The sequence below is a fragment of the Grammomys surdaster genome, unplaced genomic scaffold (genome assembly GCF_004785775.1).
Source record: "Grammomys surdaster isolate TR1022 unplaced genomic scaffold, NIH_TR_1.0 343, whole genome shotgun sequence".
NCBI lineage: Eukaryota > Metazoa > Chordata > Mammalia > Rodentia > Muridae > Grammomys > Grammomys surdaster.
The window spans coordinates 620,159-637,944 of NW_021604762.1; the positions used below are offsets into that span (position 1 = coordinate 620,159).

Sequence of the window (17,786 nt, forward strand, 5' to 3'; positions counted from 1 at the left end):
GTCAGAGACCTGTGCTACCAGCACCTGTTTTTATGAAATTTTATTGGAACATAGATACCCCTATCCATTTACATCTTGTCTACAGCCATGATCAGTACAGAGCACATACAAGTTATTGTGACAGAGATTTGACCTACAAGCTGAAAATATCTGATGTCTGGCTCTTTACAGAATATGTGTTGACCTTTAAACTGGAGGTGCTCTGAGTTGTAACAAGGACTCTGGTCCCTAAAATAGCCACTAAGGAGCTGACTAGGAAATAGGTCTCTCCTTCTCCCCATAGCTGACAGTACAGAACATGCTCTCGCATTGTTGAAGTGTACAGAGGGTGGGGAGCTTATTCTCCTGTGTTTTTACAGAGTTTATTTTGCTGTGTGTCTGTGTTTGTTCATTGGTCTGGTAGCTCTGACACCCATGGTGTCTACCAGTTTTAGATGGGGGGCGGGGGGACCGACACCTTCCTCGGCTGCGTGGGACTGTCTTCTGTGGCTTGGTTCAAGGTGGGACACCCTTGTGCACCCACATGGAAGGGAATGCTGGTCTGAATACTGACTCATCTGCTCGGTAAACATGGTGGGTAAAGGAACCACATGCTGTCTTCAAGAACCCAGATGCCCAACCCTCTCTCACCCCTGCTCTGTCTGGATTTGCCTCATCTCCTAGTCTGAGCAGTGAGATGGGGAAGATGGCCAAAAGTGCTGAAGTGATTGGTAAGCTCTGATAAGAAAACCAGTGAGGGTCCTAAGAAACCTCTAAAATGTGAACTAGGAAGCACCTAATATTTTTTTTTTTACTTTTTTCCACTCAAAGCCAATGAAAACAAGGAGTATCATTTATAGAATTCACTTCACCTCCCGTATTTCTGTCCTGTACCAGCTCTCTACTGACCAAAACTGCAAACTTGGTCTGCAAGAAAGCATTGTGCAGACTAGGAAAGGCTGCCTCTGCCCCCTTTAGGTTGCTAGTTTCACTAGTAGCTTGGAACAAAGCTGTCTCTTTTCTCCGCTTCCCTGGCTCTGAATGAACACACATCTTAGCAAGATGAGCACAGGCTGTGCAGCCGTGTTGCCACTGCCGCAGCAGTTACTGGACTCCCAGACACAATAGCATTTGCTGACACTCGTCCAGTGTGTGCAGAGTCCTGTAATGTGATCCTTGCTGCCTAGGATGTGGGCTTGCCTTTGAGGTCATAACAAGCAGGGATAGTCTCAGTAACACCCTTCTACACATAAGAGCATGGCTTCCAGGCTCAGGGATGGAGGTTGGGTGCTCTGTGGCTAGGAACAGAGACATGGTGTTGCAGGAGGTATTAGAAAATTAGGACAGTCCGGCTAACTCCCAGCCTGGCCGCCATGCTCCCACTCTAAGCCCATTTTTTGCCTGGGCAAGCTCTCTAGCAAGGCCAGAGCTTCTGAACTGGTTCCACCAGGCTGCTCTCTCTAGCTTGCTCCTGTAGTGACCAGTCGCTGTGTTTCCAACTATAGTTCACTTGTCCCTGGAGCTGCCAGTTCCTTCACAGCCATAACCACCTGGTTGTCGGTGGACCCATCTACCAGTAACCCAGTAAACCAAAACTCTAAAGCTTAAGATTAATCAATGAATTTATATATTTGTAAACACTCAATACATAAGATACCCACACAATTAGTTAACCCAATTAACTAACCTAGATATGAATAACTACCTAAGACTACTAGAGACACATGAACATCTGCAGCCTTCTTGCCTCTCTTCTTCTCTTCTTCTCTCCTTCCAACTCCTAGCCCTGCCTCCTTCTTCCCTAGCCAATGACAGAGCTCCACTGCAAATACAATGGGCAGGAAATTCCTGCCACATTATGGTTCTCTTGTTTAGTCCTCATTTGTTCAAGTCCTGATGCTGGCCCTTCCTTGCCAACTTCTGGCCTAAAACTAGCTCAGCTAGTTTCCCACACATGATTTCCCACTATGTATTGTCTCAAAGGCAGTGCACTAACAGCACCAAGAATGTTACTCAGAGGCCCAGAGTAGGTGGGCTCCTCGTGGGGGAACTGACCTCATCCCCAAGCATTGAGTATGTAACTCATGTAGCTGCACAGTAGGTAGAGGGATGGATCTCCCCTGGGACACCACCCACCATCACATAGTGTACTGTCAGAGCTGTTTGCTGAAGGCTGTGATGAGCTCTTATGGATATTACATTGTGGGCAGATCTGATACCACTCCTCAGTTCATGCTGGGAATTATAGTTGGGCCAAGCAGTGAACACATCTTTTAAAGATGTCCATCCTCCACTTCTCAGCCTGCATCTGACTTTGGCCCCCAGAGTTCAAAGTCTAGAGGAGAAGGAAGAAAGAAGGCCTGGGCGCCTGAATCCTTCATATCAGTTTCCTGTCCTTGCTCTCAGTTTGAAAAGACTATGGGAGGAGATTGGATATCATTCATCATTGTCTTGAGCTTCTAAAATGTGGAAGGCACCCTGCTAAGGAGCAGTTGTGTCCTATGGATATATCACTTCCGTCTTGGTGACCTCAAAAGGTGGAGTGGAAAGATGAAGGGCAGACGTGCAGATCAGCGCCATCCATCCCATGGGAGACAGGAAGGGAGCAAATGAGGTTGATATGGGGCTGGCCGTGTGTGGTAACATGTGACCATACCCAGGGCCTGAGATTAACAAGTGCTCCTGGCTGTATAAGTGCACTGGTTCCAGACACCAGGCTTCTAATGTTGTTGAAGGGTGTGTGGCGGCTGGATTGAGACAGCACCCCAAGGGTCCCATCATGTAGAATGTGGTGCACCTCAGACTATGTTCTTCCTGCTCCATATCTAAGCTTCAGTGGCCACATAAGGCACCAAAGACCCTCCTGAGCTAGTAGTGGACTATTGGCAGGGCACTGGGTTGCATACATGTTCCTGTCTGACACTGAGCCTGTTCCTGCCTCACTGTATGCCCGTCTGTTCGTGGAGATGGTGGAGTAGAGTAACAGGATCTATTCTTTATATACTGCTATTTGGATTACAATGAAGTCATTTTTGAAAACACATTATAAATTACAAAATACCTAGTGCCAAGTTAGTTCATTCACTTAACCAACAAACACTGGAAAGTTATACAGTGCCAGGCGGCACCAGTGAGTCCAGATCTCCTTGGAAAGTGTTCAATGAGGGCAGTGACTCGGTTGCATGAAGATCTGAGTTTGAGGCTTGGCACGCATGTAAAAAGCCAAGCATGGTGATGCACACTGATAGTCCCAGTACTGGAGAGGCAGAGACAGGATCCCTGGGATTCACTAGCCAGAGATTGGAACCTGAGAACAAACCTCAGGTACCAGTTAGAGACCCTGTCTCCAAAAACAAGGTGGACAGTTCCCGAGGAAGGTGACCTCTAGTCTTCAGATACATGTTCACATACATGTACATGAAAATACACACACATAGAGAAAGAGGAGACAGAGAGAAAGAGGGGGGATAGATATTCTGCTAATAATGAATGGGGCAGAAAGAAAACCAAGGTGGCTCAGTTCTTCCAGTGCCTGACACTGTGCTCTTATCACCCCAAGCAGAAAAACAGATGAAGACCCAAGGACTTCCCCAAAAGCATAGGGAACAAGTGATGAATCTATGTTTAAATTTAGCTCTGCGTCTAAAGTTCAGTTTTCCCTTCACAGCTGGGCAGTGCAGTTGTGGGATGTTCTCCTTGCCTTAGAATACCCAGGAAGTGCTAATCTCCAGTCCCTTTGTCCTTTCCCAGTCTCATAACAATGACCCAGACAAAAACCAAGGCCAGAATGACCCTCTGGTTCTAGACCAGAGTAGAGGAACCCTGTAAAGTTGGAACAGAAGGTGGACAGAATGAGAGCCTGTCTCAAAAATTTCAGGAAGGGCTGGAGAGATGGTTCAGCACTTAAGAGCACTGGCCGCTCTTCCAGAGGATCCAGGTTGGATTCCCAGAACCCACGTGGCATCTTACAGCCATTTGTAACTCCAGTTATAAGAGACCCAATGCCTTCTTCTGTTTGTGTTCTGTATACCACCAGGCATGCATGTAGGACACAGACATAAAAGCAAAACACCCATGCACATAAAATAGTAAAATAAAATGTAAAAGCCTGAAGAAGAGTACACCCATGGGTGGACGCGGAATGTAGTTCAGTGGGAGAGCTCTTGCTGAGTGTGTATCAAGCCCTTGGGTCAGTTTCCAGCACCAAAGCATCCAGTACATCAGTAGTTAAATGGAAATTTGGGGTATTTCTTTATCACTGAAATGATGTACCACCCCCAACTCTACCCCAGCCCCAAGATAAGCCCAGAAAACAAACTAGAGTTGCTTCCAGAAATGGGCAAAGTAGTCTGAAGAACTTTATATAAAGCTTGGCAGACCACAATACCAAAGCCAGAAACACCCAGGAGACTCTCTCTGTAACACACAAGAAGACAGGACCCAGCTCGATAGACAGCCTCTGGCCATCCAACCACTGTATGCCACAAAATGGACAACTTCTATGCCAGTATTAAGCTCTCCCTTCTGAAAGGCACCCAAGAGTGTTACTCACCCCTCACAAGTGCTATCAGAGCAAACCCTGCCTCAGACAACCTGCTAAGATCACTCCTAACCCTGCATTTCTCCAGCACCAAATTGGTGCTCAGCAGTTACCCAAGTCAGATAGCTAGGGTATGTTTGACATGGGAAACCATTGCAGGGCCTGGTCCTACCCCAGGCCTTGAGAGGGAAGAGGCTGGATTTCCAAGAGGCAGAAAGTCCTTCCAACATGCTTCAGGGCACTGGAAAGTATCCTGTACCTGCAAAATAAAGGGGCTTCTACCTATCTGGCTCCCAGACTTGCAAATGAAATTAATTATTGTTTGTGATATACTTTAAGATCCTCCGATGAAAGGCCTTGTATAAATGCAAATTATTATTATTGTTATTATTGTTATTAAAGATGCTAGACATCTGGCCTGCTGCATAATGCCCAGGCATAGGTCTGAGCAGAAAAGAAAGTTTTCTCACTGACAGTAATGAGTGAGCCAAGGAGGGCTTGGCCCATAACTAAACGCAAAGCACCCAGCTCCCTTTTAAGGCTACCGTGCAACTTTCTGACCTGGTAGTCAAATGTTTATGTGTTCTCTGAGGGCCAGGCTCCTGTTTACATGAATTTCTTTACCCCTGCAGGAGCCAGCCATGCCTAGACCACAAGTTCTCTAAGTGTGAATGTCTGTTGTCTGTTCACTTGAAGGATGGGAGGAAGGTAGCCAAGATGGAGACTGTCCATCACTTCTTAGGATCCTAGGTCAGAGCTGTAGTTTCCCAGGAGCTGTAGAGAAGCCTCAGACATATGCAGTGCCTCTGATAATGGTTATTAAGACTTTGGAGGGAACCCCTCTAGCAAAGCACAGGGAGAAATCATTATTAAATGACTGCTTCCCACCTGAGAACCCGCCTGTGACTCACATGGTTGGCTTGACAGTGAAGTGATAATAATAGCGAACGATGGCACATAATAATATATTTGACCAACAGTTGCCTTAGAAACCGTACCTTCATTTTACACATGAGGCTTCTGGGGCCCAGGGAGGTAAGGTGGCTTATCCAAGGTCACACAGCCAGTAAGAAACAGAGCTAGAATCTCTGCAGCATCCCCAGACATAATCTATCCATCGATTGTGTTTGGATCAAAGGCACCCCATTTTATAGCACTGGGCAACAGAGCTTCCAAATGACATCTATGGTGAAAAAAGTTTGTAGGTACCCTTGTTCTCCTGGGACTCTTTATTTAGGGAACATTTATGGTGCCTCCAGTGTCACGTGAAGAGACTGCATATGCCTTTCTTGGAGTTCCTTTTCTTCCTTCCTTTCAGCCAAGTGAAGTATCCCCCGTTTCCATTAAGGTGCACTAAATATCAAAGAACCAAATGGACAAGCAAGGAGGTCAGGCTCATCTCTTCTGTCCCTTGTTAGAACAGCACTAATTTTGCTGAGAGGCTACCCAGGGCAGGGCCTAGGGGTACAGTCAGTATCTCTAGACACACTGCAAGATGTTGGGTCATCTGAGCATATGCAGAACAAATGCAAGAGAAATGAGAACTGACCATGAGCTGCTCTTGAAATTCACTAGTAGGTAGCTGGCTGTTCTATTAAAGTTTTAGTGAATGAGAAACAGAACATTCAGCTAAAACGCTATTTAGGAGGGGGGAGCCACCAAATGAAGCTATCCTATCTCTTACTCCCCTGTAGGTAAGGAAATGAAAGCATTATTCCTTTTGGTAGAGCCAAGGATGGAGCCTGTTTCCCACCTCATTTGCTAGTGTTCACTCTGCTGGAAATTATGTCAGAGTGGGAAGGAAAGAGCATATTCTTTGGAGTCAGAGCCCTGGATTCATAGTAGCATAATTTCCTGTTAGCGTGTGACCCTAGAAAAGCCGCTAGGCATGTCTGGATCAGTGATTTCTCATTGGTCAAAGCAAGGACGCCTACCTGATAGTGGGGCCATTGGGAGTCAGTGGAAAACAACAGAGATGGATACAAGCAGCTTGGTGTCTAGCATAAGACAGGTTCCTTCCTTCCCTCACACTTGTGGCTTCTAGATATGGACTAAACCATAATCCATAGCAAGATATTTATAACTTTATTCAATTCCCCTGGCCACATGTGATCCTCTCAGATTTTATTTAACTTATTTTAACATTGGTCAAGATCCACTGAATGGATTTTTCCAGCCCAGTATTTGAGTGAACCTACTTCACACCATAACTCTCGCCTGCCTACGTTGCCCATATTCCCTTTTGCCTTCTCTCCCGTCATCATCTGTAACAGATACCTAGGGCCACAGAGCTGAGAGCACATCCCAAGGTGGCTCTGAGGGAGGCCTGTGGACTCAGAGCAGATGCTTCTCCTCTGTTTGCTCTCTGACTTGTCTGGCCCACCTGCTGTGAATGGAAAGGGTGTATAAGGCCCTCAGTCTGCTACAAAAGCTATCCATAAACAGCCTGCCTGGGAAACAAAGACTCAGAGCACTGACCAGATGCTATGCCCAAAAGCCAACAGATATTTCCCCAGGCAGTTGGGGAAGCCATGAGCCCCTAGACATTTGAGGTCTAGCAGTCACCCCCTAAGCCATTTTTGCTGCCTGGCAAACAGTACATCACAGCCACCAAGACACTCAACAGGGAGACTATTGTTTTCAGCCTACAAAGAATTGATGTTCTAAAGGTGATCTTAGTCCTTTGGGGCTATAACTAGACCCTGAGTCTAGGCTAATGCCCAGTGGTGCTGAATGGAAACCTCCTCCAGTTGGAGCTTAGACCCCACACTCCCTGTGGTCAGCCCTGCTGGTAGGCTGAGCACTTCCTCTCAGGGGCCGTCCTTTGGTGTTTCCCCTTTTGCTTACTAAGCAGTAGAAGGCCATCTGTGACCTTGAAGGTGACTCACCATCAACAAATAGATGGTCACTTCCTCCTAGCAGGTGAGCTGATGAGTAGCCATTCTTGTGGCCAAGGCTGTGGTCAGATCCCTCACCATCCGTGGGCCTTCACACTGCCATCACATCCTAGCCTGAGCTAGGTTCCTGCTTGCCCTTGGCAGAGTAATTGAGGGATCTCCTGTGTGAGCAAAATAGGCAGAAATAGGTGATGGGACCAGATGAGCATAAGGCTGGGCTCAGCTTGGGCTTTGAAGCTCCCAGCAGCACCTCATTCCTAGACACCTACTACCTGCTGCAGCTTTGCCACCTCATCCCAGATGACCAGAGAGGAAACAAAAGAGAAGACTTGCTTGCCGGCTCCTGGACTGCAAGGCCATCCTCAGAGCAGACTTCTTTCATTCATGCACCAGGTTGGAATTCACCTGTAATGAAGTCTGGGAAAGACAGGAGCCAGGATACTGAGGATAGGCCATTCTAATTTCAATCTTTGGGGGGCTTACAGAAAAAGCCAATATGGACAGATCAGGATCCTACATCAAGCAAGTGGCCATTGCAGTTCAACCTTCCCTATAACACTCTTCCCTATGGCAATGTGATCATCCCTTCTCTTATAAAATGATTGCTCTAAAGCACGTCTTTCCCTATCTGTTTGAGGAATCCATGTACAGCCGTGTGTAGAGTACCCAGTGTGAAACTGGGGATGCATATGAGCGGAGATCTTCCCTCCTAGAGGTATGAGAAACTGTCTGGAAAATGATAGCGGCATTCACTCAGACATGGAAGCCCAGCAGAGTCAGCCAGCCTTGTAACTGAGACCCATAGGATCTTCCCTCCATCCCTCTCCATTCACCAGCTAGCCCTCTGCTCTCTTCCACCACTGTGCACACTGCACTTGAGCAGGGAGAGCTAGAGACACTTGCATCCTCGAGAGTAAACACTGACCCCAACAATTAGAGTAACTGGCTACAAGCTGCCCTGGCCCCAAAGGAACTGGCCAGGCTCCAGAAGACCTCCGTAGAGAGCTTCAGAAGGGCAACAAACTGCTAGGTAATCCTGACTACTTTAGAATTTTTAGATACTCTGTGGTTCATCAGGAACCAGGTTCCATTCCAACAGTTGGATGTATAGGAGTGGTCTCTGAAGCCCTTCCACAACAGCTTTGATTGAGTTTAGCAATACTGAGACCACAACCTTATCCTTTCTCATAGGTGAGGCAACACACTGCATAACACACAGTCTAGACACTAGTCTAAACATTCTCAACCAAATCAGTCCATGCTGGCCTAAGACCAGTGAGCAGAGTGCCATGGAATTCAGCCTAAGGAATACTGGGTCCAGCTGAGGACAGGGGCCTATGTCTGAATCCTTTAGCATATGCATTGTGTTCTCAGCTTGATAATCAAGCCTTTGTATCTTCAGTGTGCTAATTCCTCATCTCATAAGCTTGGACGCCACCCCTACATCCCAGAAACAAACCAGAGCTGCTCAAGGACTGGCATGTGTAGCAAGACATGAACCATTACAAAAACACTTGTTTGTTCTTAAACCTAACACCAGAGAGCCAGACTACCATCACCCAGGGCACAACGGCCAAACAGACCCCCACTGGCGGTCACTGATCCACCATGGTACCCAGAACTAGATGGGAAGTTGCTACCTGGGCTTTGCAGGCGAGGGCATCAAAATGGAAGCAGGTCTTCTTTTTTTTTTTAATCTATTGTAAGCCTGGCCTTTTGACATGAGGCAAGAACCCAGAATAAGTCCATATTTACATGGAGGTCCAGGACAATGAGGACAAGGCAAGACCAAAGACCATGAGGCATGATTAGCAGGACTTGTCTTACACTGTTTACAGGACTGCTTTGATTTTCATACCACAATCGGTTTTCACATGACTGATGAAAACCATGTGCCAGTTGAAGTCCCAGCTGCAGAATGAGCTGGAAAAGGCAGGGAGAAGTAGTAGGGGTTTGGAACTTGCCTCTATTTCCATAAATGATCTCTGGCCTGATTTATGTTCTGGATTTCCTGACAGTGAGGGTCATGTCTCTGAACCACTTCTCCCAGCCCACCCTACCCCACCCCACCACCACACTGGCCTGGCTGGAACATCACAGGTCTGTCTCATCTTACAATTGCCCAGAGAAAAGCACTTTTTAATTCAAGTCCTGTTTTGGAAGAAGGCAAATGTTTAGGCTTTTGCAAAATAAAAAGATCTGTCTGAGGACCACACCAAATAACTCTGCCCTTGTCTTGGGCAGCTAGTCATATGACTCTTAAACCCCTTCCCAGTCAACAGCCGTGACCTCCTTCCTGACCAAAAATTTGTACCCAAGGAGCAAACCCAGCAGGTTTGGGAGAAGATGAATGAGAGCCTTGGAGTACCTTTGGCTGCAGAGCTCACCCTTAGATGCCACCAATATGCCACCAAGCAGGCCAGAACTGAATTTCAAAAGATGTATGCTGTCCCCAGGACATCAGCTGCATGTCCAGTGTAAGAGTAGACGTCCCACTGTTCCAGCTGACAGCTGTGTATGGGATGTGTGGGGAAGGAGAAGTCAGTGAATAAGCCACAGGAAGAGGGCGAACTAAGGACACAGACACACAGACCTGTCTCCCCGTACAAGGCATCCCTTTTCCACAGTGCCTCACAATGTTTATGGCTGTTTACAGAAACTCTGGACCTCTCTCTCCACTACTTAGACCCAGCTTGGACCCCATGGTAACTGTTGGCAGCATTGATTATCTATTAGGCCAGTTAACTATGTCAAGGGCTTACTTGGACCATCCATTTAAGAACCTTCTAAGGTAGCCACAGTTGTTCCCATACTGTAGATGAAGAAACCAAACTAATGTCACTTGCCCAAGGGATCCAGCTAGTAAAGGCACATGAACAGACCTGAAGCTGAGATCTCACTCCTTCAGAACCTACTCTTCCTGATCTGTCACCCACAGTCAGCGGCAGGCCAAGCTCTCAGCTGTGTGGAAGAGAGAACTAGAATGCAGAGAGGAGGATATCAGCCCTGAGTCCAGGGCCGCTGCTAAGCACTGCATCTCCTGCCCCTTGACCTCTTTTACATAGAACTGACCTCGTCACAGCTTGGAATCCCTTCTCTACATTTTGTTTTCTGGAGATTCTTGGATTGTGCTGGGTTTTCTGAAACTTCAAGCAATCGGGCATCAATCAGACCTATCGAAAGTGTGAGAGTATCAGAGCGTTATTCCACCTCAAACCTGATCTGGTCTGAAACTAAAACTTCTAGCATGAGTGGAGTGAGGGACTTGGCTGACTCCAGGCATCTGTCTCCTGCCGCCACACCCACCCCTGGACAGCTAATGCTAAGGCAAGGAGCCTTTCCCACCACATCACACACTTGGGAAGCTTCCTGGACACTTTGCCTTTGGTAACAGATGTAGATACCTAGTGTCATTAGCATGCTGTGCCCTTGGCAGCTCCTCGTTTTCTCTGATAAAAAGTAAATAATTGAAAACAGTGCTCTAAAACCATCTATAAATGGGTGGGTGCCAGTTGTCATTTTCCCCTTCCTGTGCCTGCTTCCCCTCCCTTAACTGACTTAATGAGGAGCCAAGCTGAGAAGCGATCTCTGCAAACAGCTGGTAGCATCATGCCTTTAAATAGCCCTCGCCACACTTCCCCCTTGGAGGCACAGTTTGCCCTGGCAGGGAAAGCCCGGGAAACACAGGAAACTTTCTGCAAATTTTCTGCAAAGGAAGAGCTTGCCTGTCAATCATGCTCCCTGTTGCCAAGACCTTTGATAAGGACCTCGAAGCCCCTTCCCCACGAGTGGTCCCAGAAAACACTGAGCTGAAGGCTGAGTAGCTCCAGACCCCATGAGATTCTGGTCCTGGGAGAGATGACAGGGAACTCACTCGAATTATGGCTGCCAGGCTCAGGCTAATGCCTGAAGCCAATCCTTGCAGCCAGCACCATCCACTCACCCAGGAATGTTGGGACCCTGCTGTATGTAACCTAGATACAGCCTCTTCCCTGTCATGTGGCCAAAGTGACCCTGTCCACAGTGACCTTGAAGTAAGAGCTGCAGGCACTGGCAGCAGCCTACCCACTCTGATCCTTAGATTAAGGGAGTCGGCTCTCCCCAGCTACACATCTAGACTATTGGGAAAATAGAAGCCACTGAAACAGGTGGCTGGCAGCCACTGTTGCCACACTCTGTCCTTTGTGAGCCTCACATCAGGGCTTCTCTTGGTCCATCCAGCTGTGTTCCAGGTCAGGACACAGTTTCGTCAGCTCTTCCTTATGCATGAAGAGTGTTTGGTCCGGTGCAGCTGTGCACAAGTGCTTTACAGTCACAGCCTAAACACTACATACATTGGTATTGTTCTCTCACTCACATAGTTTAACAGTTCATAATGCATGGGCTTAAACCAGCCCTTGCCAACTAGTGGCCACCGTGAGCTACGATCATTAAAGCCACTGTGGAGTGTATGCTAAACTAGGGCTAAGCCAGTAAGGCCCATCAGTGTGGCCTGTCAGGGAGGATTGTGAATATTCCAATGCCCTGGAAGCACAGGGACTGTGGGCAGAAGAGAATCCTCTGATGGCCAAGTGATATGGAAAGCAAGGACATCCAGCCTAAGTGGAAGTTGCCACATCAACCCCAGTAAAATCTGTGTGACAAGTTCCACAGACTGAGGCGAAAACTTCAAAAGAAGGAGGCCTCCTAGAACCGGTTGTGGAGCTCTTGCCCGAAATAAAACATTGACCCGTAGTTCTCATGGCAACTTAACTGTTTTATTTTCTTTTATTCTTTTTTTTTTTTTTTACTACATGTCTCTGATAGCCTAGGCCAAGATCTTAAGCAAAGAAGATGGGTAAGAAACCATCCCTTGAGATGGAGTCACTAACATGACCTTGCCTAGGGGGAAACCAACGCTTTACTTTGTAACTACATCTTCTAAAGCATCAAGTTTTACTTTTAGGCTGGATGTTCTTGCTGTGAGCAAGAGGACAGTCCTGTGCTGGGACAGGCAAATACATGGGCTGGGGCTTGTGCACCAACTATGGGTGGGCTTAGGAGAGTCCACGGCATCCTCAGTTGCATAAGATTTGTGTAATAGGAGTGGAAGGGTCTGCTTGCACTTTTCCTGAGAGTCTCCCTTGTTTACTTTTCAAAGGAATGCATACCTCAAAAATATTGAAGAATATATTTGTTTAAAATAACAAAACAAAGTGGGTGGAAGGTGGATAGTGAGAACCACCCTGGGAGTCAGGATGAGTGTTGGAGGAACACTAACATCCTGGTCAGGTCTTGGTGACAGAGACAATCAACAGAAAAGCTCGCTGGCTTGTGTCCTCAGGGAAGCAGGGTTCTGCAAGAATTATGTTAAGAGGTAGCAAAATTAGAACAGGAGTGTCACCAAGAACAAAGAGAAAAATCCTGCCGTTGGATTCCCCGCCAGGATCTAGGGAGCCTTGGAGGCTGAAGGCTGTGCTAGAGACATGGACTAGAGACGTGCCCATTGGCTAGAGCGCCTTCTAGGTCACAATGTTCTGCAGGTGGTTGGGACTGTGGGACTGGAAATTTGGGAGGGGAAAAAGGGTGGGGACCAGACTGGAGAGTACTGAAAGTGATGCAAACCTTCAGTTAACCGTGAACTTGACCTTGCTCTACATGAGGAGAGTGGAGAGCAGGGAGAGACAAGCTCCAAGAGAAGTTGTGTCTGGGAGAGATAGGGGCAGTAGAGCTAAGATGCTTAAAGTCACAGAATTGTGATGGGGGATGGAAAAAGGGGGAGGAAGGAGAGAGAGAGAGAGCTTCCAGTGAGGGCCACTAGCTTCTAAATGCTGCAGAGATGCTATGAGGGTACCAGGATTGAGAAGCCAGATGGTCAGAGTAGCCTTATTAGAAGGGATTTTAGAGGACTTGATGGAGGAGAACGATGCCTCATCAGTAGCTGTACTCACTCTGGTCTAGAGATGACCACCCAAGGCCTGTTGGGTAGAGTAGCGCAGGACCTGTGATGGAGCTACCTCCTGTGCAGCTAGCTGTCTGTGCTCTCTCAGGTGGGCTCTGCTGTTCTTCATCTCAGTGCTCAGGCAGATACACTTCCTGCCTCTCGGTCAGCTCCTCCACTCCTAAGTGGGCACTTCTCACCTCCTCAGAGCTGGAGCCTGGCAGCCTATTAGAACCTAGATCTTTAATAAGATGGTTTGTGTGGATGGTGCAGTTCTTGGGGACTCCTAGTTCTTGTCACTGTTCTGAGAAAGTGAGATTACTGGGTGAGCCACCTCTAAATGCCCAAGGATGACAGAGATTCTGTGGGAGTCAGTCAGGGACTAAGAGGCAAGCCTGGGTAATGAAAGGTCCATTTCCCCACACATACACAACTCCCCCTTTCCTTTATGCTCCTGCTGTGTCTTCTGTCAATTAAACCCACCCCAGTCTCTCAATGACTGCCTGATAGGGTCCACAGTGCCACCAAGATGTACCTACCACACACCTCAGCGTTGATTTTATATCTGCCTCCTCCTCTAAACTGAGATCTCTCCTATATGACAGTCCCACATCTGGGTCATTGTAGCAGTGTCTGGCACAGAGTAGGCTCGGCACACTCCATCTCCTGATGTGGGATGTGGCTTTGTCTCTCCAGAGTTGAAAGTCGGGTGTCTGGGTCAGTGTGGTGGCTCATATCTATAATCCCAGCACTTAGTAAACTGAGACAGGAGGATTCCTGGGAGTTAAGAGGCCACCTAGTGAAATCTAGGCTTGCTTCAGCTATAGAGTAAGGGCCAGGCTAGTTTGACTAAAGAGTAACACCATGTCTAAATAGAAAAAAAATCAAGTATCCGGAAGGCTATATGTTCTGTCCCAGATTCCACCTGTCTTTAGAAGTTCTCCCAAAGCTCAGGCAGGAAGCTAAACTACACGCCTGTGGAAGTAAATCCAGAGCATAACTCATTTAGGAATTCTTATTAGATCTTTATGAAGTCATAGATCTAACTTAGGAGGATATGAGCTTGATGTTATCTTCAGTCAGGAAAGTGACTGGCATCAGTATGGCCGCTCTCTGTCCTATAGCTTGGCTCCGCCCCATCTTTCTCCTAGGAGTGGACAGTTGATTCTTAGGGTGAGTGTCTAATAAATGTGGCTGGCAGGAAGGTCAATACAGGCTCTTCAAACATCTGTGAGAGGTAGTGCGATAGTGAACTACATGTAGCTCCCATGGAACAATCCAGAGGGCTTTGCCTCTAAGGAGGAGAGTCCAGCCCAGCTTGCATGAACAATAAATAACAACTGTTCTGAGTTAGGTGGGAAGCTCTGAGTTGCATTTTTTGTTCAAGCTGTTTATGCTAACCACAGTTCTTTCTCCCCTCTTTCCCACCAGGGCTTATTTCAAAACCTTTGTCCCTCAGTTCCAGGAGGCCGCATTTGCCAATGGAAAGCTCTAGGAAACACCAGTGTTGAGAGGCAGCCAACCAGACTGCTCAGTCCACATGCGTGTCAGCGCTCGGGCTGCTTCCTGGAAGCCACTTGGAATGTCTTCATGGCGGCCTTTTGCTCATGCGGCAGCTCTCCCTGCCCCACAAGCCCTGCTCTGCTGGAGCCCAAACCGAGCTGGCTGGTAGCACCCTGAATCCTAGCACCTCACTGCTGGTTGCTCCTCCTCCTTCTTTAGATTTCTTAGCTGAAAGAAATAAACTGCTTTACAATGGAGAACTTTTCCAGGGAAAATTAAATGTCATGAATGCACACACCCTTCTTTCAAGTCGTTGTCCTGAAGGCGTCTTTAAAGTTCCCTTGAACACCCTTGGCTTCTCTCTATCCCACTGAAATAGTGTTAAGTTTGTGTGTGTGTAATTTATACCCCAATGTGTATATTTCCAGTTGGGGAAGTCTTCTACCAGAGAAGAGGTGACCCGGTGATTCTGAATCTAGAGGGTTCAGTTGCCCACTCCACAGGCCCAGAGCCAGCACTCAGAAAATCCTGGTTCCCAACACCATGCAGCCACTGACTCCTGTGTGGACTCCGCCTTTACCTCTCTCCCTCGGTTCATGGGAGCTCCTTGGGCTAATTTGGGCCCTGTAGATTATCCATGGGAGACAAAGGCTAGGGGTCAAGGGCTGTCACCGTGTGTGTCTGACATCTCCTCTCAGGCCTGGCAGCTCTGCAGCTGAGCAGGATCAAAGCTGGGGAGACAGGTATCCGGTGCATGCCAGCTCTCCAGAGTGGAGCAGAAGGAACTCAAGTTCGCGGCTAGTCTGGGTTACAGAGCAACACCATTTAGAAGCCATCAAGTCTCTCCCCTCGCCGTCCTTTCCCACTCCCATCAGTGTACAGAGGGAAGAGTATGGAGAGAAGTGTACAGGAGGCTCTAGGGACTGGAAGCAAAGCAGGAGCAGTGCGGGAAGGGTCAGCTTGCTCACTTGACGAGGCCTACACAGTTCAGTGTAGCGTGCTCCTGTCCTGAAGGGAACTTAAGTGCATGAAGCATCCTTAAAGGCAAGAGAACCAAGAGCTGAGTGGTTGGCCTGGGCCTCCTCTTCCTCTTCGTTAGACTGAGGTTCCTCCTGCAGGGCACACAGTCCTGCTGTGCCTCTCACTTGTTCCCGTGGGGGGCTCTGAGAGCCAAGTTTTACCACAGGAGCCCAGGAAGGGAGGCGTTCCAGACCCTGTTACACTAGCGAGAGGTACCTTTCTTCCCTGCATCCCCACCCCCAGCACCAAGGATGCTCCCAAGAGGCTAGGGAGGGCCTGGAACAGATCTGCCAGCTGGGCTGTCAACTGGGGAGCGACCCATCTTCACACAGGGGTTCTTGGCTCACTGCCCTTGGGAATTCCCAGGACAGAGGAGTCCTGTGTCCATGTCCCACTCTACCATTAACTACATGACTCAAGTCAGTCCCTTCCTTTATGTAATTCTAGAAATGGGGCCAGACCAGACCATACCTTGCCTCACCAGAATCTCCCAGGGGGCTTTTCAGGAACTCCTGTATTTGTCTCCACTGTAGGACTGTTAGCAGACTCATAGGAACCAGAGTGTGGGCATCTAGAGTTTAGTGGGACTCCCCAGGGAATCTGGTGGGTGTTTCTTGCTGGAGTCTCTCTTGGCTGTGCCCTCTCCTCAGGGCAGATGTGTGCTGAGCTCCAAGATCTCCCCCTAAAGCCATGGTTCTCAACCCTCCTGATGCTGTGATATTATAATACAGTTCCTCATGTGGTGACCCCCAACCATAACATTTTTTCATTGCTACTTCATAACTATAATTTTGTTACTGTTATGAATGTAACTATCTGTATTTTCCCATAGTCTTAGGTGACCCCTGTGAAAGGGTTGTTCTACTCTCAAAAGGGTCACAACCCACAGTAGTTGAGAACCACTGCCCTGAGGCTCCCTGCCATGGAACCTCAGGATTATTCTGGCTACCCTGTACCTAAAGAGAGGCATGCATCAGGCTTTACTGCCAACTGAGTCAAGAGCTGATGGGGCTAGGATTCCTTGATACCTGCCTGGCAGGCATCGCTAGCTCTGGAAGAGGGTGGGCTATACACAGACTGGACCCCTGCACTTCAGATAGCAGAGCCCGCAGCCTGCAGTGGCATACAATCTCCAGCCATCCCCATCCTGCCCTTGTCAACCTCTAGGGTTGGCATGCCCAGGCTAGCAGATGATTAATCTGAGCAAGGCAGACACCGTCTGTCTAGGAAGCACTGTCGCAGACAGGGCTCAGAGTATCTTCACAGCAGACCTGGGATGTAGGCGACTGGCTGGGGTCAAGTTCTGCCCCATGGATGAGGAAACAGGATCAGAGAGGTTTGAATGAATTGCCCATCATCACCTGCCAGACAGGACTGAGCCCAGATCAGAATCCTTCCTGTGGTTTTTCTCCACCTCTTGTTTCTGCTCCATTGCTGGATTTGAGACCTTCTGGCCAATTCTGTCTCTGTCTCCCATCTCACCCACCATAGAAGTGTCATGATTACAGATGCGGGCCATGACATTGGGCTTTTCATATGGGTTCTAAGGACTGAACTTAGCCACCAGGCTTGCATGGCAAGGGGTACAGGCAAGAGTGACCTTAACGCAGCCACCACCCAGCATGGCTGTGTAGGGGAATCCCCTCCCCCAATCCTTACCTTCCTGTATCCTCTAGCCCAGGGCTTCTCAACCATAGAGCTGCCACCCTTTAATACAGTTCCTCATGTTGTGGTGACCCCCAACCATAAAATTATTTTGTTGCTACTTCATAACTGTAATTTTGCTGCTATCATGAATCATAATGTAAATATCTGTGTTTTCTGATACTCTTGGGTAACTCCTAAAAAAGGCTAGACCCTCGGGTTGGAGGACCACTGCTCTAGGCCTTCTCAGAGCCCCCAGGGCCATGAGCAATTAGGGCAGAAT

General features: G+C 48.1%; 1 protein-coding gene across 1 annotated transcript in view; it reads left to right on the top strand.

The window, feature by feature from the left end:
- The window catches only part of Babam2 (BRISC and BRCA1 A complex member 2), a 364,624-nt gene extending 349,488 nt beyond the window's left edge, over positions 1–15,136 (top strand). The window contains exon 12 of the mRNA XM_028778958.1: positions 14,768–15,136. Within this exon, the coding sequence (XP_028634791.1) occupies positions 14,768–14,831 (64 nt within the window). The 3' untranslated portion in view covers positions 14,832–15,136. The remainder of the gene's footprint in view (positions 1–14,767) is intronic.
- Positions 15,137–17,786: the final 2,650 nt, after the last annotated feature.